The sequence below is a fragment of the Gossypium hirsutum genome, chromosome D07 (genome assembly GCF_007990345.1).
Source record: "Gossypium hirsutum isolate 1008001.06 chromosome D07, Gossypium_hirsutum_v2.1, whole genome shotgun sequence".
Lineage (NCBI taxonomy): Eukaryota > Viridiplantae > Streptophyta > Magnoliopsida > Malvales > Malvaceae > Gossypium > Gossypium hirsutum.
In genome coordinates this window covers 21,586,929-21,609,851 of record NC_053443.1, presented here as the reverse complement: position 1 = coordinate 21,609,851, position 22,923 = coordinate 21,586,929, and the positions used below count along the sequence as shown (strand labels likewise).

Genomic DNA, 22,923 nt, shown 5'->3' with positions numbered 1-22,923 from the left:
TTGCAATGATTTATTTATAAATAAATTTTTTATTAATAAAAGTTTTATCTAATTAAATTCCAAATGTTCATCTATTTGTAGATTATACCGATTTGATTTTACTTCTTCATTATTAAAACATTTATTTGTATTTAAATTTTATATTAATTTGATTCTACTTTTATCCAATCTGATTCTTGTGATACATATATTTAACATGGGATTTAAATTAAAATAAAAAATACAGTAATTATTAGAAAATTTCATTTTTTTTAAAAACTAGTATATTGTATTAACTCGTACTAAATGATATGTCAAACTTAAATTGCTACATTAATATATATTGGGTAACTAATGCAAGTGTAATATGCAATTAAAAGCTAGAATTTAAATGTTACCAACACAAAAAATAAAGACGAGATAATAAAAATTATTGAAAAAGAAAAGCAAAACAGTAATCCATAGCACAACAAGAAACTAGTTATATTGTTGTTCTCTTTTTTCTATCCAAACCCAAAACAAAACATCAAAAACGCATTTAGTACTGCCATTGCAATAAATGAATTTGAAACTACTTAGGACCAATGTCTTTGAGAGCACAGATCTGCTCTTCCCCCATTGCAGACATAACAGACACAACCAGGTTTTTCCCCTCAGCAAAACCATTCTTGATCTGCAATCACACCAAAACACATGAATGTAAAATTATATAACTACCATCTTCATGATATGTAAATTGGAACCAACATTTTCATGTTTGGATATATGGACATCATATCAGGCACCAGTCGCAAGAGATATTAGTAAAATGCAACTCATATTTTCATGTTTAGAATGTGTTTGTCATGTATATATAGACATTTGCATCAGGTACAAGTCGTGTGAGTTAAGTTAATGTCTAACAACCCGGTAAAATTATAGCAGCACATATATAAAAAAACAATACAGTTCAACTAGTACAACATGAGAAAAATGACTATATTTCCCTAAAAGAATATGGGGTTCAATAAGGTTCCCCGCATCATAATGGCCAGGAAATTATAGAAGAAAAAGACAGAAATCGATCAAATTTAAACCTCTCATTTGCTTTATTATTATATGAAAAAAGACAGAAATCGTTCACAAAAGGAGTTTGAGGAAGATTTTCATATTTGTTGCTGCAAGACGATTTTGAGTGATTTGCTCAGTTGAAACTTTGTTTTCAGCACAATGTGACAAGTCAACATGTATTGTTTTGCTTAGTGATAAATAATATGTTTTTTTTAAGTAACATCAAGGAATGAGCATGATTTCTATATGCTAATGCCTCATATTTTTGGATTATCCTGGTCTGCTCTGGAAATTCTCAGCTCTGATCCATAGAAAGGAAAATCTTCATTAAAGTTCGAGTTCATATTACAAACCTTGTTCTTGAAAACCAAGTCCTGCAAACAAGTGAAGCCAGAGAAAAGACCTTATGTAAAACCATTAAACCACAGTCCATGCACAAGAAAACCAAACAGTCTAAAAAGAAAGGAAATATTAATAAAGGAACTCAAAACGGACATTGACTTCTCTGAAAAAGGATCTCAGCTCGTCCAATGACTTCTCAAAACTTCCATACATTCTAATGGATAACCTTAGCCACTTCGAAATATGTGCTCTATTCTTTTCATCTTGATCACAAAAAACCGTTTCCATTTAAATATGCATTAAAAAGAAAGGGGATAATTACTATCATTTTCTTAATGTTATTAAGAACATTACCTCAAATGCAGCAAAATATCACAAGCCATATTTTAGTTAAATAAATATATGGCGTCAGACTGTTATACTGCTGAACTTTGGTACGAAAACATCTAATAAAAGACTCTAAGGAAGTACAGCTACTAGCTAATAGTAACATCTGCACATTTCTAGAGGCATTGCTTCACATATTTATACAAGTTTGATGCTTTGGTACAATCAAGTAAAGCTGACAAAATTCTTCAGAAAAAGAAATAGGGAATTCTCAGAAGCTAAAGATTTGTTTTACTTGCCCTGTACAACTCATCCTAGCCAAAAAATGCACAAAGCAAAAGTAGAAAACAGTTCTAGACTTAACCCAAACCCAACTGGTTATCATATGATATACATTTGAAGATGCCTATGAATCTCACTAGAAGCAATGCAATAAACCATCAATGAATACTCTGTTTCATATAAAAGATTACCCTAGTCCACATCTTATCCTATCCATCTACGTTTTGGGGAAGAGCTTTGCTCTCTTCCATATCTGCTCACCTAGCAGACAAATAGTGAACTATCACAAGTCCATGGCATCACTGGTAATTTGAGCAAGGGATTAGACATTGGCCACAAAGATGTTCCCTTGTATATTCATTTGATAGTAAGTTGTGTGATTTATCAAAAAAAAAAGTAAGTTGTGTGATGTTAGCATTTTATATTCAGAAGCTTGTGTAATAGCTAAAACCAAATCCAAAATGATTACCTAGTAGGATGATGGCTCCATAATCATATCTATGGTGTATACAGCACCCTGCATAGTAAAAAAGGTAGTCATTGAATAACACCATTGAACTGAAGAAAGTTCTTTTTTCTTTTTTTTTTCAAGGGGAGATTTATGATGAATATATGTTTAAATGACATAATCAACCATCTGTATATAACCAAAATATAACCAAAATATCATCCAGCAAGAAAAGTCGCCCAAATAGGAGGCGAATAGCCCAATAGATAATCTGTAATCTTCATTGGCTACTATACTTTCTCTTAATTTGATGACAATCAGCATAATTCATTAAAATAAAAATGCTAGAAATCAAAGAACGAGAAAGGAAGAAAGGAAACAAAACAGAATATGCTGAGAAGAGAAGATGAAGAACAGAAGAAAAAAAAAGGAATGAAGAACGGAAGAAGAAGAAGAAGGAGCCTTACCTGGATTAAGGAGGAATTGGAAGAGGTCCTTGACCAAACTGATTTGCAACCCAAGGGGAAAGGAAAAGGGAAAGGGGAAAGGGGAGAAAAAGGCATCATTTTCCGGAAAATGTCTTACCGAGTTCAAAAGCGTAAGACATTTTCCCCAAATTTGTAATAGGTTTTCCCGTGTTGCGGAATTTGTTTTACAAAAGGAAAATATTTTCCTGCTATCAAACACTGGAAAACGTGTAAAACCAATTCCAGAATTGGTTTTCCCCCTATCAAACACAGCCTTATTCTCAAAACTAATTTCATATTTTCATTCCATTCCTACTTTAAACTAATTTAACTCTCTAATTTCACCATAAATCCCTAATTTTAAAATTCTCTTAATTTAGTCCATACTATTCAAAACTTATGTTTTATTTTACAAATCAACCCTTTTACTAACTCCTAACTTAAAATTCAATCAATTTAACCCCTAATTCATCAATTAATTCAACATGAACAACATCTAAAAATTTACTAACTTTCAAAATTTCAACTTAAATCAAGTAGTATTTTGCTCTAGTATTTCAAAAATATCAAAAATTATAAGAAAATGGACTAAATTGGCTTACCAATCAAACCTTGAACCTTGAAATCTCAAATTTTCTTTCTTTCCTTCCCTTTTTCTTTTTCTTTCCTTTCTCCCCTGTTTTCGTTTTGCTATTCTATTTCTATTCTCTTTTTCTATCTTTTCTATCTTTTATTTATTTAATAATAATATAATATATAAATATCTTTTATTTAATTAATAAGTATGTACATATATTAATTACAAATGTATGCATATATTTATTACACATGTATTTATAATTACCACATACTTGTCACTTTTTATGGTTTAATTATTAGTTTAGTCCTTTTACCTTTTTCTATTTTATAATTAACTTTCACACTTAATTCAATTTAGTCCTAATACTCAATTAACTTTAATTTAGCTAAATTCACTTAACTAAAATCCAATTGGTTATATAACTAATTCTATAAATATTTTTAATAATTATTTTACGAGTCTGTTTTACTAAGACGGAGACCCGATAATTCACTAATTCAAAAATATTTCTAAAATCACGCTTAACTTATAATTATTAATTAATAAATTTTTCTAACTTTTTCATCGGATTTATTGATCTCAAATCACTGTTCTGACACTATTGAAAATTGGGCTGTTACAGGAAGAAACTTCTTTCCTAACTTATCTGAAAAAATGGGTAAGTTATATGAAAAACTAAAAAAGGATAAACCTTTTATCTGGTCTAAAAAAGATTCAGAAATTATACAAAAATTAAAATCTGAAATAAATAATAGTCCAAAAGTTTATTTACCTAAAAATGTGATAAATTAATTTTAAAAACAGATGCCTCACAAAATTATTGGGGATGTATTTTAAAAGCTAAAACAAAAAATAATGCAGAACTAATATGTGGATATAGTTCAGGAAAATTTAAACCAAATGAGATTAATTATGTTATATATGAAAAAGAACTATTAGCAATAAAAAAAAAGAATAAAAATTTTCTAATATATTTAGCACCTAAAAAATTTATAATAAAAACTGATAATCAGGCAGTTAAACAATTCCTTACTAACAAAAGTTTAGAAACTGTACCTAGAAGAATTAGATGGTACAATGAATTATGTATTTTTAACTTTGAAGTTTTATATGTAAAAGGAACTGATAATATTATTGCTTATTATCTTAGCAGACCTTATAGATAGAGGTAAAAAACCTCTAGAAAAAGTTGGCGAATGGACAACTGTCCATAAAAGACACGTCAAAGGTAAAATAACAAATTCTAATCAAGGATTTGTGAATATACCTGTTTAAGCATCATTTTATCCTAACCATGAATATTATGTGTCATATCCAATGGTAAGACAACCAGTTGGAAGTCATTTATCATCAAATACTGTAAGTCAATTGTAATAGCCCATTTTTGCCCGGCCCATTCAAAATAAGACCAACCCAACTATACTCATTTAACTTAACCCAAAACCCAAATCACACCCGAGCCCACTTAGACCTAACCCTAATGGCCCAAACCCATAACAGTCAGAGAGACCTTTAGCAGATTGAAGTAAACTGGCGCCTCCAGCTTCCCACGAACATCGCCCTCGATGCACGAACGTTACAATACGTTCCCCTCGCACAACCCACGTTCTCTAACGCCCACACCTGCAACAAATCACGACTAAGAATAGAGATAATGGCAGAAAATACAAAGGAAAAAAATGTAAAAAAGGATAAGGTAGTTTTTGATTCCCTTATTTCGGCTATTAAAGCCAAATAGAAATTTGTAATAAGGGGTTAGCAAATTATATACTGAAAAAAACTGAAAAAAAAATACAAGGAAAAAAACAAGGATTTTGAAGGTGACAGATTTTATTTGTCTTTTCTCTCTGTTCTTTTTACTGTTTTTATTTTATTTTGCCTTGCTTTTGTTTCTTAAAACAACAAATAAACAAAAACGAGGAAGGGAGTAAAGGAAACTTACCGGTGTGGCGTCGTTGAAGCTTCTTTGTTTCGTCGCCATCGGAGCAGGGGAGGAGTTTTCAGAGGCGGAGATACGGCGCAGCTTCAAAGAAAGAAAGAAAATGAGTTTAGGGTTTTAAAATGGTATTTTATAGGGTTCAAAATGGGCCATTTGCACTATTGGACCTTTGTTTTTTTTGGGTGATTAAATCAGTTTTTTCTATATTTTTAAATTAGGCAATATATTTTAATGCTGTTTTAGTTTAATCCATTGCTGCACAAAGTTTTGGGAAGTTTGGATTAATTTCACTTTCGGTCCTCCTCCTGTTGTGCGTATTTTAATTCGGTCCCTTTTTGTGTTTTCTATTTTTAAATTTGGCTTTAAAATTTCGTTTGTTTTCAAGTTAGTCATTAATCTGTTGTTGTTTTTTAAATTTCTTTTATATCATTAATTTTATTATATTAATTATTATTATTGTTATTATTACTGTATTATTATTAGTATTATTTATTATTATATTACATATTAATATTATTATACTTATATATATACGCATATGTATGTTAATATATATATGTACATATCTTAAATGGTTTTAAAATATATAAACGTGTCTTGTATATTTTATTATTACTATATTTTTCTTAGTTTTATATGCATTCGTACATATACATATGTTTTATGAATTTTATATCATTTTTCATTTTTTCCTTTTTTAATTCTATATATATATTTCTTTTATAATGTACATATTTATACACTATTCAAAGTTATAATAAAAATATTTTTCGCATTATATATATATTCATATTTTCATAATTTGCTAATATATTATGTTTATACATTTTTATGTTTATTATTTTTAAAATGCATGTATATTTTATTATTGATTCATTTTCGTGATTTTTGTATACGTATATATACACGAGCATTTTATCATGTTTTTAAAGAAAATATATATATTGGTTACATCAAAGTATTAAAATCATTTTTTAAAAAATTTAAATATTTGGCAATCATGATTCTCGAGAAAGATTGTGTCCTAACTTACTGGATCGTGATCATTTTTTGATGAATTTAGAAAGCTAAGTATTTATTTTACAATAAATTCGCAATTTTCAAATAAAAGCTTATTCTCGGGAATCAAAAATGTCAGGTCCTAACTTACTGGTCGTGACATTTCGTCATCTCAAAATAAGAATTTCTAAAACGAAAGGTGCTATTTGGTATTTGAAATTCTGAGAAATTGTGCCCTAATTTACTGGGTTTCGATTTTTCTTTATTTGATCTAAATAATCGAATACCCTTTTAGATTTAATTGTGTGAGTTTTAAAATCAAAATACAAACTTAATTTTAAAGATTTAAAGATATTGTGCCCTAACTAACTGGGTGTGATATTTTATTTCTTTGAAATAGGAATGTTTATCTTTTTAATTCATCCTCGAGTTAAAATTTTTTATTTAAACTCTTTTCAAATTTTCGACATCAAGACATAAAATAATCAAATTTGGTACCGATTTTTGGGCGTTACGAGGGTGCTAACCCTTCCTCGTGCGTAATTGACTCCCGACCCTGTTTTCTCAACTTTTGCAGACCAGAATTTTATGGTGAGCCGATCACACCTTAATAAAGGATCGGTGGCGACTCCAATTTTTGTTTTTAAAGTCGATAACTTATTTTTGTTTTGAAAAAATGGTTTCGACATCAATTACCTTAGTCCCAAGATCCAAATTCAACATTCCAAGCCAGTTATGCTGAAATGATAAAGGGAGTAGAGAATTTGTTGAAACAACAACAAATTCAAGAAATAAAAAATTTTTACAATCTAGGTTTATCATTAGAATTATATAATTTTATTAATGAAATATGTAAAACTCATATTTCTGAACAAAGAGCCAATTTCAGAAGAGCTCTTATAAAATTTTCATAATTTTTAGTTGAAAAAACAATTAAAGAAAATGAAGTTGATAATTTATTATTAAAATCTATTTTATATAGAGATTGGGATGAGTTTGAATTAGAATATATAGATATTAAGGAGATAAATAATCTTCTTGTTATATTTCAGTATTTTATTAATAAAGGAAAAATTAGTTCTATTATGAATAAAATGTTTAGATTATGTTTATATAATAAAGCTAGACAAATATTACCAGTAGAAATTTTTACAAAAATAAATGAAGCTATTTCCAAACATCAAGTTCAATTTCAAAAAGCCTTTTCAGAATATTATCTACGAGCTTATATTTTTACTAATGATATAGATGAAAAATTTCCTACTATAAAATTTAGATTGGATCATGAATTATTTGATATAGCGAGTATTGAATGGGGTTTTACTAAAGAAATAGTAGTCCAAATTTTTTCTTTTCATCTTTTAAAAGATTTTCCTGCGTCTATTAAGTCTATATTATTAAATATAATTAATAATGATGTTTTTATTATTATTTTCATATTGAAATAAGTAGTCTTATTGGTATAGCTTAAAAAGAAAAATTTTATCATCCATATCAAATATGGATTATTCAAAGAATGATTGAAAGCCCCCGATTATCAGCAGTCAAAGAAGACAAAGAACACTTGACAAAAAACATTCACAAGTGTTACAAAGATCTCAGTTATTACCAAACCCAAACAGGGATAGACTTGATGACAAAAGCCCAATATTTACTTCATCAAGAAATTTATAAACTCTGGACTGATGGAAGAAGAATATTGGCATAAAATATTGGAAACATCCAGAATGATAGAGAAGAATCTTTGCGACTATTAAAAAAGATAGCCAAAATGGAGATTGGAGATTTTCCATCTCACATTATAGACGAAATCAAAAGCAAGTGGGAGACTTGGAATCCATCACCAAGACTTTCATTAAATTAATTACATCTAGATGACATAGAAGAAATGAATCTAGATAATATCCAAGAAGGATAAAGCCAAATCAGGCAGCCACATGAGAAGAAAAATCAAGAAGCAACTTGAAAAAGAGGGCATCCAGATGTAAACAAAAGAGGTTGCAACGTGGAAGCAACCATCAAATCAATGATGGGACAAAACAATGAGGTGGAAGCAACCATCAAACCAATAACTTGACAATGCAACTTGGAAGAAACCATGTTCATGTAGAATCCTTATCAAAACACTATGCGGGATTCAAAGAAAATTAAATAGAGTTTTAGATTTAGATTATAAATAGGGAAGGAAGAGGCCCAAAAAAGGCATCGAAAAAAATAGCTTATAATATTTTCTCAGTTTAGATATCTTTCTCTCTTTGTATAAATTTCCCTTTGTATTATTTTTATCAATAGACTTCCGCAATTCCCTTCATAAGTTTGTAATAGTTATCATTATTATTCCTAAATTTATATATCTAACTTGAGGGTATTTCTTTTTAATCCTCTTTATTTTATCTTTATCAATAGACTTCTGCAATTCCCTTTATAAAGTATTGATACTTTTTGTGTAAATTGAAAAAAGAATGTCAATTTGGTATCGATTTTAGAATAGGTATTGATATTTTGAAATTTATCAATACTTATTGGCCTGGAGCAATACTGACTTGTTTTAAAACAGTTTTAACTTGATTGAAAATGTTTAACTCAATTGAAACCATTTTAACTTGATTTTATCATTTTGTCAATTTTGTTCAACTTTAACTTTTATTTAAAAACATTTTAATTTGTTATACCAAACATATTATCAAATAAAGCTTAGTTTAACAATCTCCCTCTTTTTGATATAACAAAACATTTGGTAAATTTGTTTTTGAATAAATTGTTCCCCCTTAATAAAATTCATTTTCAATTTAAGGCTTAAAAAATTGACATAATATCAAATTTGACATTCAGTTTACTTTGAAAACATGGTCACTAAATTTGACATATAATCAATTAATCATAATCAATCAACCATAAAATTTACCTTTATCTTCTCTCCTTTTTGTTATATAAAAAATAATCAAATAAAGCTTAAGAGGAAAAGAAAGTGGTTAGTCCAAAGATAGATATTAAAAATAGAGAACAAGTGAACTACCATAGCAAAAAACATTAAGGTGCAATCACATAAAATTTGCATTTGTGTTGTTCACTTTGAAGCAATGCACATTTCCCTACAAACATAGAACTAATTTTTTGTTTTTGGTACCCAATTTCTTTTGGGTCCATAAGCATTAGTTTCCAAGATTCTAGTCCCCTTAGCTATCCATTTAGAAAGGATATCCTTAACTTTAGTAGTAATGAGTCCTTTAGGGATTCATATACTCTTAACAATTTTTCTTTTGTAAAAACTTGAGAGATCTATATGTTTTTAGAAATTAAAGTTATTTTTAACAAATTTTTATTTTGAATTTTCTCCTTTTTCAAACTCTTTTTCAAAAACTTTGTTAGAGTGAGGATTTTTTTTCTTAAGCAACTCAAGTTGCTTTTAATGATCATTATGAACTTTAGAAAGCAAATTATGCAAGTCTTGGTTCTTTTTCTCTAAATCATTTAAAATAGCTTGCATATCATGAGTTTTACTTTCTAGTTCATGATTGACTTTGGAGAGTGAACTATTTTTATATTTTAATTTAGAAATAATTTTCTTATATTTTGAAACCATAGGTTCAAACTTCAAACCTAATTCATCATAGGCATCTTGCAACTCATCAAAAGAATAAAAATTTGAAATAAATGAGTTAGAAATTACCTTAGAATCATTTATGGTCATAAGGCATAGGTTGACTACTTCTTGATCTTCATCATCGGATGAATCCTCATCACTCTAAGCAACAACATAGGCCTTGTGTTTTTGTTTGCTAGACCCCTTCTTCTTCCATTGAGGACAATCAAACTTGATGTGTCCCGGTTTCTTACACTCATAGCAAATAATGGGATATTTCCCCTTGGTAGATTCAAGCTTTAATTCCTCCATCTTTTTGGAATCTTCTTCCTTTATTATTCTTCATGCACCCTTTAAATTTCCTAGCAAACATCTCCATTTTTTTGTCTTCATCCACCTCTTCACTTGATCCACTATCTTCATTTGTGGTGGATTTTAAAGCAATACCAACATTCTTCTTCATAGCTTTTTCTTCTTTAGCCCCTTTGTTGAGTCTCATCTCATGTGTAAACAAAGAACCGATGAGCTCATTCAATGTCAAAGTTTTTAAATTCTTTACTTCTTCAATTGCGATCACCTTGGCTTCCCATGATGTAAGTAAGCTTCGAAGCATCTTCTTTACCATCTCTTTATTTGGATAAGTCTTCCCATAAGACTTCAATCTATTTATGACGATTGTAAACCGATTAGACATCTCTTTGATATCCTCTTCAAGCTTCATCTTGAAAGTGTTGTAGTCGAGTGTAAGGATTCCAAGTTTAGACTTCTTCACTTGGCTAGTACCTTCATGGGTGACTTCAAGCTTGTTTCAAATCTCCTTGGCATTTGAACAAGATGAAACTCTACTATACTCATCCAAACCAAGTGCACAAAATAGAATGTGCATTGCCTTGACATTGAGTTGAATGCTTCTCTTATCTTCCTCATTCCATTAGTTCTTGCTTTTTGGAACTAAAAGCTCTCTTTGTTTGGATGGAATTGAAGGACCATCCATAATAATGTCTCATATGGCAATATTATTTGCTTGGATGAACAACATCATCCTAGTCTTCCAAGGAGAGAAGTTAGCACCATTGAAATGAGGAGTTTTAGAGATAGATCAAGACTCACTAAAGAAAATTGACCTGGAAGTAGATGCCATTATTGCAGAATGGGTTGATTATCGTTTGAGCTTCTCTGAGGATCTTCTCTTAGTTGTTAAACTGTCTTTAGATACTAATTATGATACCAATTTTTAGCTCGAAAGATCAACTCGAATTCACCAACAGGGGGTGAATTAACCTTTAAAAAAATTTGTAAAAGCAACAAAAGAATGTGCAACAATGAACACAACAATTTATAGTGGTTCGACCCCAATTCCCTACTCTACTATCTTAGCTTTCCACAACTAAGTATTTTTCTAAATTCACTAATTTGACAACCTTTGAGGATCAGGTTTAACCTTACAATCTCCCTTAAGATTTCTACCCAAAATCTTAATATTGTAACTCCCTTAAGGTTTCTACTCAAACCTTAAGACTCAACCCACTCAAAGAGAATAACAAATAGCAAACTAAGAAGTAATCCTTACCAAATTGATGTGTTTTCCAATTAAGTACAAATACAAAGAATAACACTTGAGCTGAATGAATACAATAAAAGCTCACAAGTGTTTGCAAGAAGGATATGAAAGAATTAAACATTACGGTTGTTTTGATTGATCTTTAAGCTTGATAATTTCTCTACTTACTGTGGGACCTTTGGAACACGATATTTGTACCCTCTAATACATTTCCAACTATTGGGATTGTTGTGAAGGTTAACAGAGTCGTTGGGGATGAAAATATCAGATCATTAAATTCACCTGCTACAAAATGTATCGATATATTTTCTACGAGTATTGATACTATTAGCATTTAATGTTTGATTCAATGATTGTTGAAATTTTTTTACAATGATACCAAAGACAAATTATCGATACCTAGTAAAAGGTATCGATACTTTTTGTAAAGGTGTCGACACTTTTTGTGTAAATTGAAAATAAAATGTCAATTTGGTATTGATTTTAGAATGGGTATCGATATTTTGAAAACAATAGATACTTAGCCAAAGACCAAGAGCAATACTGACTTGTTTAAAAACAATTTTAACTTGATTGAAAATGTCTAACTCAATTGAAACCATTTTAACTTGATTTTATCATTTTGCCAATTTTGTTCAACTTTAACTTTTATTCAAAAACATTTTAATTTGTTATATCAAAACATATTAACAAATAAAGCTTAGTTTAACACCCACGTTCCATATTTATCAATCCTTACAATGCCAATGAGAGGATATCGTTAACTCTTTAATCAAGTTATGAATTTCATTGTTGCTAGTAAAGCCATGCCATACACTAGTCATGTACCCAACATATCGGCTATGGGCTCGATCATTTTTAGAGTATAAGCCTTCACTTATATCAAAGCACATGAGTTATATACGCATGGTCAATGACTAACTCAGGATTTAGGTAAATCACACCATGAACATCACTAGTGAATTAATTCACAAAGGGATTCAGAATTAATTCATCTTGGGTCCAGTCCAATGTATCATTCTTCCAATGAATACATTTATGTCTCTATCCATTGAGTCAACTGCTCCGATAGCTAAGACTAGCCATCTCCCCAATTAGAATTGTAGACAACATAATAATCCTTCTAAGTATTTGAATCGAACACTCACTTTGATTCTTTTACAAGATTACGAACTCGTTTAGATTATCTACTGAAGTAAGTTGTCTTTCTCACAATGTAAACATCCTTACAATGCCACTTATCATCTGTTTGAACTTAGACAATCAATGAGCTAATATTTGCTTGTCACAATTTCGTTATACATACAAAACATGAAAAACGAAAATGCAAAAGACATAATAGTGAAATGTGAAATTAACTTTATTTATTCATCGTTCAAATACATAGAAAATTACATGTTTACTATAATATGGACACATTTCCCAACAAAAAGACCTTTAGCTTATGTTTGTCTTCCATTGCTCTATTGTCATGACATTGAACTTCGCAGGGGACTTATTTGGTTTCGAAATGTGATGTTGCGACACTGCATGTTAGTGTCGCGACGCTAGTGTTTTCTTTGGTGTTCTTGGCCTAGAAACAGTATTCCACACAAAAAATTGACTTGTCAATCCTTTTATAGGCCCGTGTTGGCCCATTAGGTCATTACATCACCAAAATATACATAAAAATGTTTATTTTACTAAAATTCAATATAAACTACTATAAATGGAAAACATAACAAAATAATATAAAACGACTTCAAAGTAAGCTCATTAAGTGCCGAAAAGACTCTAATTTGTCACAATGTTGTGACAAATCATATATATTATAACAAATATCATATTGAGATTATAGATGAGAAGACAGTTGATTTCTGTATATTACATCTATTATATTGGGTAATAATTTTGTGTTGGAAAATTACCATCTCTCCTCTAGTTTGTACTACGGTTAAATATCATGAGATGATAAACTAGAAGTTTACATTGGTATTATCGAATCATGTGCATAGTAAATTGGAAGTTTACTAGTCCAAGTATACTAACTAGTTGGCATGATTAGTTACACTATCTTGATCTATAATAATATGGAAAAATGAAAATTTACATGGAAGTTTATTAAAACACCTAAAGATTCTTTATTTTAAAGATTTTTTGAGTGCTACTTGTTCTCAAAGAATATGAATTATTAGAATCTCACTAACAAAAGTTGAGATTGAATCTCTAGCATTTTTGAAAGAAATATGAGCTCATTTATCCAACAAGTGGATGTTTTGATATAACTTTGTTAAACGCATCTACAAGTTAATCACATGTGAGTTATTAACTTGCAACATGTAGTTTGCGAGATTACATGTTTAATGATTTGATTGCAAACAAAACTTTTATATTATGCAATCGAGACAATTATTGCCAATGTTGGTGAGTTTATTTCTCAGGCTTTCAATAATTATTGAATGCTAGATTGCTAGTACGAGTAACTATTGCAAAAGTGTGTTGTTTATACATATAAAATGGTTTAGCAGAATTTATGAAGTAAATGCCTCCAGCTAATAGCTAAAACATATCTTTTAAGAACAAAACTTTTTGTATATATATGTATAATGATATTAAATCTTATATGAATCGACATTCGTACACATCATGTCAATAAGTTATAATAAATGCGCCCTATTACAATTGACTTTTAGTCAAGAGCCAAATACAACCCATTTTAGAATTTTTGAATGTGCAGTATATTTTCAAGTTGCTCTACCTATGCACAAAATGGGCATTCAAAGAAATTTTGGATATATATTAATTATGAATCTTCTTTTTATTATTAGATGTTTTGAACAAATCGAAGATTTAATTATGATATAAGTTTATTATTATTTTGATTTGACAGTTTACCCGACATTAGGGGGAGAGAAATAATAGTTGAATGAAATAATTACTTAGAATAAATTATCATTATTTAGATCCTCATAGAAAGTAATTTGAATTAGAAGTTTAAAAAGGGTAATTCACTTTATTTCAAGTTAACTGTTAAATTTTATTTACTAACCTAATGAGAATAATCAAGTATCATATACTAGCTAATGTGTTGAAGTCCCAGTAGGGCAACCTATTAGAATAAATGAAAGTAATTCATGTCTGAAGCATGGTAGATTAATTGGTTTCAAATATAAAAATTCTCGTAAAAGAAAATAATAAATCAAGATAGTCATATAATGGAGGCAGTGCTCCCAAAGAGACCCAAAACATAACTAATTATTAAAAGTTCAGAAGAGATTCAGGTACCTAAAGATGGAAATAGTGAAGAATAAAGATATCTCAATAATTTATACGAGAAAATGTGGAACCGATAATGAAATGTTGTCAACAATGGTTTTTGTATGCAATAATACTTTTGAAATAATGAGGATCTTGAATAAATTTATCAAGAATTATAGACATGGAATAAATTAGCCAAAATGGAAAGACGCAATGCAAGTAGAATTAAATTTAGTAAATTTTTACACTAGTGGTCCAAACATCTAAAGATATAAGAACAGTGGGGGTACAAATGTGTAGTTTTTTGAAAACTTGCTGAGTCTTGAAATGGCATTAATTATGAAAGATATTTCTTTGTGGCAGATGCATCTAGTGTTTCATGACATATTTTGACATGCGTCTAATGATTGTTGTTACACCTATCATATGAATCACTATATAGTGAAGTTTTTGTTAAAATCCTTGAATGATTTAGAATGCTAGAAGCATATAGAAATTCTCAGGAAATTGTCCAATATGTTTGCATAAACATTTATATGAATTGAAATGATTTGAATATATGTAGTAAATTTGACTTAGTGAATAGTTATTGAAGGAAGATTATAAAATGATCTAAAATACACATGTATTTTTAGAAGGGTCGTGATTAAAATTTGTTATGATTATTTTTGGAACTCCTAAAAAGATGAAAATATATTTCCCCAAAACTCTTCCTCACTCATGACATTCAAAAGAGTGATGATATAAACGTTTATCAAACTTCGTTTGAGTGATCATTTGAAAAGCTAGTATTCAAGATTGAATATGTAGAATATGCAATATTATGTGATGTTGTCATGAGGAGTAAATACACGTTGTACTATTTTTCCCTTAATTGAGATTTTGTCCCACCGGGTTTTCCTAGAGGCAATATGTTATGCGTATTATAGATGTGTGGACTTTTTTTCCTTCACAATAATTTTATTTTAGTAAAGTTTTAACGAGACACATATCTACCAATGGACATCTAAGGAGGAGTGTTATAAATATTTTATTATTAAGTGAATGTCCATCAATATCAAGATAAGTTTGATATACTTTAGGACTCTAATAGTCATTAGAAGTGGAATTTTATTTCATTTATACTTATTATGTCTATAAAATAGACTCTTAAAAATCATTATAAACATTCCTATTTGATTAATAAAATTACCTTGTCCCATTTTCTTTGGTTTCCAGTCTTTTACTCTTTCTTTATTTCATAACATATATATATATATCTTTTAACTTATGCTTTTTACTAAAATAATTTTAGAAAATTATATACTAGAATATGTATATAAGAATCTTAATTTCGGTCCGAAGTTTGGGGCTTTGGGATTTTATACGATGCCTATATGATATATGTTGAATGGGTTTTATCTTTTTGGGCTGGGCCACGGCCTGGTTTTTTAAATATTATTTTTTATATAACATTTTTAAAGGTTTGATATCTATCTTTGCCCTGTAATTTTAAATTTGACAAACAAATTAATCATAATCGAAAATTTTGGGAAACCCACATATAGGCATTGAAGCAATTTCTTTTGGATCATAATATATCCATTCCTCAACCTGATCCAATAAAAAAGTTTGCCAACCTCAAACTGCATTAAAAACGAAACAGAGGAAGCAAAATCCACGTAATGCAATGCAAGAAAGTTTCAGCCTACAGTTTCTTTCTAGTGTTGTGGGTGTTTTGCTAATTATACTTGTCGAAACCACTTTTTTGTAAGTTTGAAAATGGGGATCGACTTTAAAGTTAAAATGGGAGTCGCCACCGATCTTTTATTAAGGTTTGATCGGTTTACCATTAAAAATAAATTTTAGGTCTGCGAGATTAGAGAAAATAGGTCCGAGAGTCGGTTACGCACGAGGAAGGGTTAGCACCCTCGTAACGCCCAAAATTGGTACCGAATCGATTGTTTAATGTCTTAGTATCGAAACTTTAAAAAGATTTTAAAATACGATCCTTTGAAAAGAAAATTTGAGTAAAATGAATTAGACGGTGAGATTCACCTATTTCAAAGAAATAAATCGTCACACTCAGTAAGTTAGAGTGCAACATTTTAAATCCTCAAAATTAAATTTATCTCTTGACTTTTAAAACCTATGCATTTCGAGAAGGATATTCGATTATTTGGGTCAAACGGCAAATTAAAACCCAATAAGTTAGGGTTTAATTTCCCGAAATTCTTAAACATCAAATATTGCCTTTATTTTAAAATTAGGATAACAGAATGTCACATCCGGTAAGTTAGGATCCGACATTTTGAAATCCTAATTGCTTAGTTTTAAAACTGTATGGTTTTAATTAAAAAACATATAGCTACCTAAATTCATCGAGAAAAATTAGAACCCAGTAAGTTAGGGCACAATTCTCTCGAGAATTATAAATGCTAGATTTTTATTGTGAAATAGAATGATTGTTGTGCTTTAATAAAATACAATTTTTACAAATGAAACATGATTGAATAGCAATACATAAGGTAAAAGACACAATTCGCAATCTAAATACCTATTGAGGAATAATAAACAAAGGATGAATTCAAGCAAAAATGGCTACAACAATTTTTTTATCATATTAGGCAAATATTAATCCTAATTGTCAAATATCAAATGAATTAAATATAACAACATTTATTAATAACCACATTTTTAAGCTAAAATATTTACACACAAACTTAAAATGGACTTGAAACAAAAATAAAACAACATTGAATAATTGTATTTAAAAATGAAATTGAAACAAGTAATATACCTTTATCAATTGAACATAGATAGTATATACAAAAAAAAATATATCAAAAAAATGAGGTAGTTATATACAAAAGTGAATTTTAGAAGAAGTAAATTACATATAAATAAAATCCATTTAAAGTACATTTGTTAAACATGTTAAAAACATTTGAAATTAATAATAATATCTAATATCAAAACATTGTCTTATTTTTTTTAAAAAAATAATAATTTACGGGTACAAGAATAATAGCCTTATATATAAAAAATATATTATCACATAAATATTTGATATAAAAATATTCAAAAGGTAAATTTTAAAATGGAGATAAAACACTAAAATATATATAAAGATCTTATCCAATCTTCATAAAATATATGTATATTAATAAATGATGAATTAAATAATAATATATCAAAAATTTTAAAAAGGTATAATGTATCATAAATTTAAATTACATTAATAACAATTTAAATAATAATATATTGTATTTTAAAAATTGTATTAATAATAAGTTTAAAAAAATATCAAACTTAAAGATTAAAATAATGTTGGAAATAACTATATCAAAATAATAATGAAATATATTTAACCATAAATAAATAAAGATTAAATTACAACTAGAATTAAAAACGAACTAAATTATTAATCTAGTTAAATCTAAGGGACCAAAACGAAAATTAAACGCAAAGGTTCGGGCATTCAAGTCCAAACAATGGAAAAGGCGTCGCTTAACAGAGGGCTTAAATGCAATCGAAGTTAAATGCACAGTATAAATTAAAAAAATAGAAGAAAATTGAATTGAAACAGCACCCAGATGAAGAAGGGCATACAGTGCAAATAGACCATAGGGCATAAATGCGCAGATCCTTCCCTCAGGTCGGGTCACCGCGCGGATCTATACCTGTAAACGACACCGTTTTAAAGCCATGGCCTTGGCTCCAAACGATGTTGTTCCCTGCATTGCCTATAAACTAAAAATAAACCCTAAGTATCAGCAGCCTTTTTTTGAAGGAAAAACCTAAACAGAGGAGGACCTCGCCATGCGCCGTTTCAGCACCGGAGTCCCCAACTATCTGGTTCCGATCGAAACCACGAGGGATTCGAAGGCGGGCTTAACCAGGTACGGGCTCCCCCCTTTCTCCTTTTTATTCTTAAAAAAATTAAAAGAAACCCTAGGCCCCTTGCTCGTGGCTACGCCACTCTGTGAATCTACCGTTCAAGGCCTCTCCGAACCTAGCCCACACTCCGATGACAACGGAGAGAGCAAGGATCCAGCCACAGGGTAACTTCTCTCCTCTAATCTCCGCTTTTTATTCTTTTTTTCAAAAATGAATCAAACAAACACAGAAAAGAAAACCGAAAAAGAAAAAGGGAAAAAGAAAACAGAAGAAGCCAAAGAACGATTCAAAAATCACCTTTTTTGATTTTTTGTATTGATTTTTTGATACAATATGCGTGTGGCCTCCTTCACAGATTCTGAAAAACGGCTTTATATAGCTGAAAATAAAGATGAAAAAGAAAATCAAAATAATCTGAAATTTTTCTTTTTTACAACTGCTATTTTTGTTTTCTTTTGGTGCTGCGTTGTTCACTTTTTTCGTTTGTTGCAGGCGTATGGAGCAGTGGACGTGTGTGTACGGAGGCTCGCGTGAGTGGCAGTGGCGCGCATGCGAGGCCAGAGGCTGATTGCGGCTTGATGGCTTGCTGAAGCGGCGGCTGAGGCGTGTGGAGGCATCGTGCGTGTGCGAAGGAGAGCAAAGAGGCGCTACTGCTGCGCCGCTGGGAGCCATGCTGCTAGGGTTTCTTTGAACCCGTTTTGGGCTTGTATTGGGCTAATGGTTTGGGTTTAGTTAGTGTTTGGGTAGTGATTTGGGCTATGTATTTGGGTATAGGTTTTAGATGTAAATGGACATTAATTCGACTTATTATTTTTGGTTTTTCATTATCTATCGGGCCGGGCAATATTGGGCCATTACAATACTGTTTTTGTTTCATTTTGGGGTGTCTTTCTCCCTTTGTATTTTCTGGTCTGGATTGCAGTGGTGTGTGCTTCTTAAGGGAACTGATGCGTGAGTCTATTTTTGAATATATATTATATACTTAAAAATGAGTATGGCAAAGCCTTAAGCCTATTTTCAAAGGGTGACACCATCCCTACCCATAAGTCTGGGTTTAGTACATAAATCTTAGATACAATATAAATACAGAAACATTTGCTTATATTCTAAGTACATATCGATATATTAGTGAGCTTTAGTCATTTATTTAATAAGCTTAAGATGAATGCTTCCCATGTCCATAATAATATAACAAGGGCAGCCTCTCTAATTTTCAACTTGAACTGAAATCTAAGCAAGGACCACGGTTTCAACAGCAGCTGCTTGGATAACTTGTTCCATCTGCTCCTCATCGCCATCCCATATCTCAGGTATTGCTTCTTTGATGTTGTGGATGCTACGCAAGGCATGATCTGCACCTGGCACCAGCGCTGAGTTCCCCACCTGCCATCATATTCTCCCATGTTACCCATTGAATCGTTTATAGGCAGCTTTCTAGATTGAAAACCAAAATATGTAGCTTACTATAACTGTGTGAAGCCCTGCTGCTTTGCCGCCAGCTATGTTTCGAGCACTATCATCAAAGAAAATCTGGAGAAAAAAGGAAAAAGAATCAAACAAAGAAAAAAACAATTGTCTGTGTTCTAATTAAGGATGGGGTTTGTACTGTTTTCTTTGGATCAAGATTTGCGACCCGAATAGCAGCTTCGAAAGCTTCCAGCGAGGGTTTACATAGAATTGGTGACTTCAAAGCAGGTGGTTGCAGCGGAGGGTGGTTAAGTGTTTCAAAGCATATGATGCCTTCAAAACAATCTTCCAAGGCCAACCTTTTCAGAACTTGTAGCGCATGTGCCTTATCAGCATTCGTGAAGATCTAAACATAAAGAAACATCTTAGAACAGACAAGATATGTTTTCTCAATCAACTTTTTTTTTTTTTTGGTTTAATTGAAAGGAATTCGTACTTTCACTTACTATTTTCCGCTGTGGCATGGCAAGCAGAAGGTTCCTTAACACAGGATCTGGTCTCAGTGTTTCGTATGGCAATCTTCCATGAGCATAGGCATGAAACTCATCGTTGTCAAATTCATACCCCAGAACCTGAAATTTTGGCATTTGGGACTCTAATTTTCAGATGCATGAACGGTGGTGAATCCGTTGCTCTTTTTTTTTTCTTTTTTTTTGGCAGACAAGGGCAAAAGGGGCTAAAAAAAAAACCGACAAAAGAAGGGATTTAGGACAAAATAATATTCTCAGGCACCTTTAAACCAGCCATTGTTGTTCCATATTCCCTGTATAATTCCAAGCACATTCTTGGGACTTCACTTTCTTCAATATTCAGGTATTTCAGCATGAATTCTACCATTAAAACAAGTCAAATTGCTTGTATCATAACAAAAGAAAAAAAAAAAAACAATCATGTATATGTTTTAGGGCCATACCTTCTATGTTCTTGCGGCAAGCCAAGTTGAAACCTGTACTCGAGGGGTATAGAGTATCATCCATGTCTGTAAATCATAATCGAAACCCAGAAATCAGAAACAGTTCTAAAAGCCTGAAAACCAGAGGATGATTGAGCTAAAACTGTTATATCATATGATTTTGTTCTTAATGATTAATCCTGCTACATAAATATACCAAAGAGCAAGCATTCATATTTAGCTCCAGCGGCCCTCCCAACAGTGTCCATCTTCATGACTGTACCTGTAAGAAAAAGAAAAGAAGTTCCATTAGACATAACCCTGCAGTTCTATGCATATTTAGCAGTAAAATTATAGAATCTGAAAGAGACCTAATGAACCCATCAAGAAGAGCTATGGAAGAGCAAAGACTAGAGCTTAGAGCTTAATTATATATAGACAAGATAGCCTTGTGTCTTCATTTTGAGAATGAAAGCATATTCAGCAAATTCCACTAAGATTATGATGAAAGCAAGGCAGTCCCATTCATATTAACCACATAAACCAAGAGAGAACAGTCTCAAAAACTCTTATTAGAAGAAAACAATTAAACATCATAGTGCAATGATACCTTAGAGTAATGGATGAAAAACAGCTGATGCACAATCCATAGTGGCTGATAGGACCTATTTATATGAATTATTTTAATGCGTGAAGTTGATGATGCTGAAATGGCTGAGGTGGCCAGCATATTTTCTCTCTGTTTTAGTAATATGATTATGAAGTAGTTAGTCACCAAACACATAAAGATATGTGATTCTGAATTGTTAAAACCATCCTGCTTTAAGTTACCTGTCCTTTTTCTGTGATTGTTGCTGACTTGCTATACAAAATGTACTGATTTTGGACCCCAAAATAAAATAAAAATTCCGTGGGCTCCAATGCATGTTGGCCACCTCATACCTTTGTAGATGTCACTTACACTAATAATAATAATAAAATACAATATATTGATGCATGATTTGCAATGCACTTTGCTATATCAGAGACTGAGGAATGATTTCCAAGTTGGTCTAGAATCTAGGGGAACAGAATAAGGGGCTGGAATTAGAAACATCAAAGTGGGGTTGTGAATAACTTAAGATGAGTATTATATTCCTTTTTAAAAGCATAATAGCATATAGAATAAAAAACTTACCGGCAAATGGGTTAACCATTCACATGGAGCTTAAAAGCTATAATTTGCTTGAACTAGAAGATGTATAAATGAACTGAATCTACCAGCTGCCATGAATAGAAATTAAATGGTAGTTTCCTAATACTAACATCAATGGCAGCAGGAGGCAATTGAAATCATTAACCAAGTATAACATGCTTCTAGATCGTGCCTTGTGACTTCAGCCAAAACCACATCAACTCTTGCTTTCAGTGTCAAACCAGTGTTATTCTTGGAGAGTGCCCTTTATTCTATCAACCCATCTTTGCTGCCAAGATTGGTAATAAGAACCTTACCAGATAAGGTACATTCGGAATCCGATGCTAGTAGTATCGGGTATGGATATATGTTTGACAAGAATGTTTTTTTTTTTTTGAGGAGTTATTTTTATTTAAATGTTTGAATAACTAGTTTGAAAACAAAAGGTCGACAAGATAACATGTAATGGCATAATGTTTTACGTTTGGTACTAAAAGGAAAAGATAAAAGAAAATTCAAGGGAAAAGAGTATATATGATGAATATTTTTGGGTTTATGGCACATTCCTGCATTGCTGTAAAAGGGATAGGACATGCAGCTGATCTATCTTATGTAGAGGTACTCGTGGGTCGGCCTAACAAAAAATTTAGGTCCGTTTGTTAAGTTTGGGTCCAGCCTGACCTAAAAATAGATTTAAAATTTTATCTAAATTTGATC

The 22,923-nt window shown here is 30.7% G+C and overlaps 2 protein-coding genes across 16 annotated transcripts; both read right to left on the bottom strand.

Moving 5' to 3' along the window:
• Positions 1-389: 389 nt before the first annotated feature.
• On the bottom strand, positions 390-5,650 carry LOC107954400 (Fanconi anemia group J protein homolog). 14 transcript variants are annotated; one of them, XR_005915775.1, is made up of 6 exons: positions 5,418-5,650; positions 2,896-5,098; positions 2,450-2,497; positions 1,525-1,634; positions 1,383-1,403; positions 390-652 (listed from the first exon to the last, which is right to left on the bottom strand). XR_005915775.1 is itself a non-coding variant. In XM_041096680.1 (5 exons), the coding sequence occupies exons 2-5, from the start codon at positions 2,532-2,534 to the stop codon at positions 551-553; spliced, it is 318 nt and encodes a 105-aa protein (XP_040952614.1). In that variant the 5' UTR covers positions 2,535-5,098; positions 5,418-5,650; the 3' UTR covers positions 390-550. The 14 variants fall into 14 exon arrangements, 1 of the variants encoding a protein (XP_040952614.1); XR_005915772.1 differs by lacking the exon at positions 1,525-1,634 and having other exon boundaries at positions 5,418-5,648; XM_041096680.1 differs by having other exon boundaries at positions 2,450-5,098.
• Positions 5,651-19,710: 14,060 nt separating this feature from the next.
• Positions 19,711-21,724, bottom strand: LOC107954399 (uncharacterized protein C24B11.05). Of its 2 annotated transcripts, none has more exons than XM_016889944.2 (8): positions 21,643-21,724; positions 21,250-21,315; positions 21,054-21,119; positions 20,873-20,970; positions 20,587-20,712; positions 20,280-20,486; positions 20,138-20,203; positions 19,711-20,056 (listed from the first exon to the last, which is right to left on the bottom strand). In XM_016889944.2, exons 2-8 carry the CDS (start codon positions 21,305-21,307, stop codon positions 19,904-19,906), a joined length of 774 nt encoding a protein of 257 aa, XP_016745433.1. In that variant the 5' UTR covers positions 21,308-21,315; positions 21,643-21,724; the 3' UTR covers positions 19,711-19,903. The 2 variants fall into 2 exon arrangements, with proteins under 2 accessions (XP_016745433.1, XP_016745432.1); XM_016889943.2 differs by lacking the exon at positions 21,643-21,724 and adding an exon at positions 21,404-21,579.
• Positions 21,725-22,923: the final 1,199 nt, after the last annotated feature.

Bases quoted from the DNA above. Each gene is read 5' to 3' on its own strand.
- LOC107954399 (XM_016889943.2), bottom strand. The intron at 20,713-20,872 runs GTGCCTGAGAAT...CCAAAATTTCAG, and splicing joins CAACAATGGCTGGTTTAAAG to GTTCTGGGGTATGAATTTGA. The intron at 20,487-20,586 runs GTAAGTGAAAGT...CTTTATGTTTAG, and splicing joins CCATGCCACAGCGGAAAATA to ATCTTCACGAATGCTGATAA.
- LOC107954400 (XM_041096680.1), bottom strand. From the start codon at position 2,534: ATGGTGTTATTCAATGACTACCTTTTTTACTATGCAGGGTGCTGTATA. The intron at 1,404-1,524 runs GTCCGTTTTGAG...ACTTGTTTGCAG, and splicing joins CCTTTTTCAGAGAAGTCAAT to GACTTGGTTTTCAAGAACAA. The intron at 653-1,382 runs GTTTGTAATATG...GTGTGATTGCAG, and splicing joins ACTTGGTTTTCAAGAACAAG to ATCAAGAATGGTTTTGCTGA.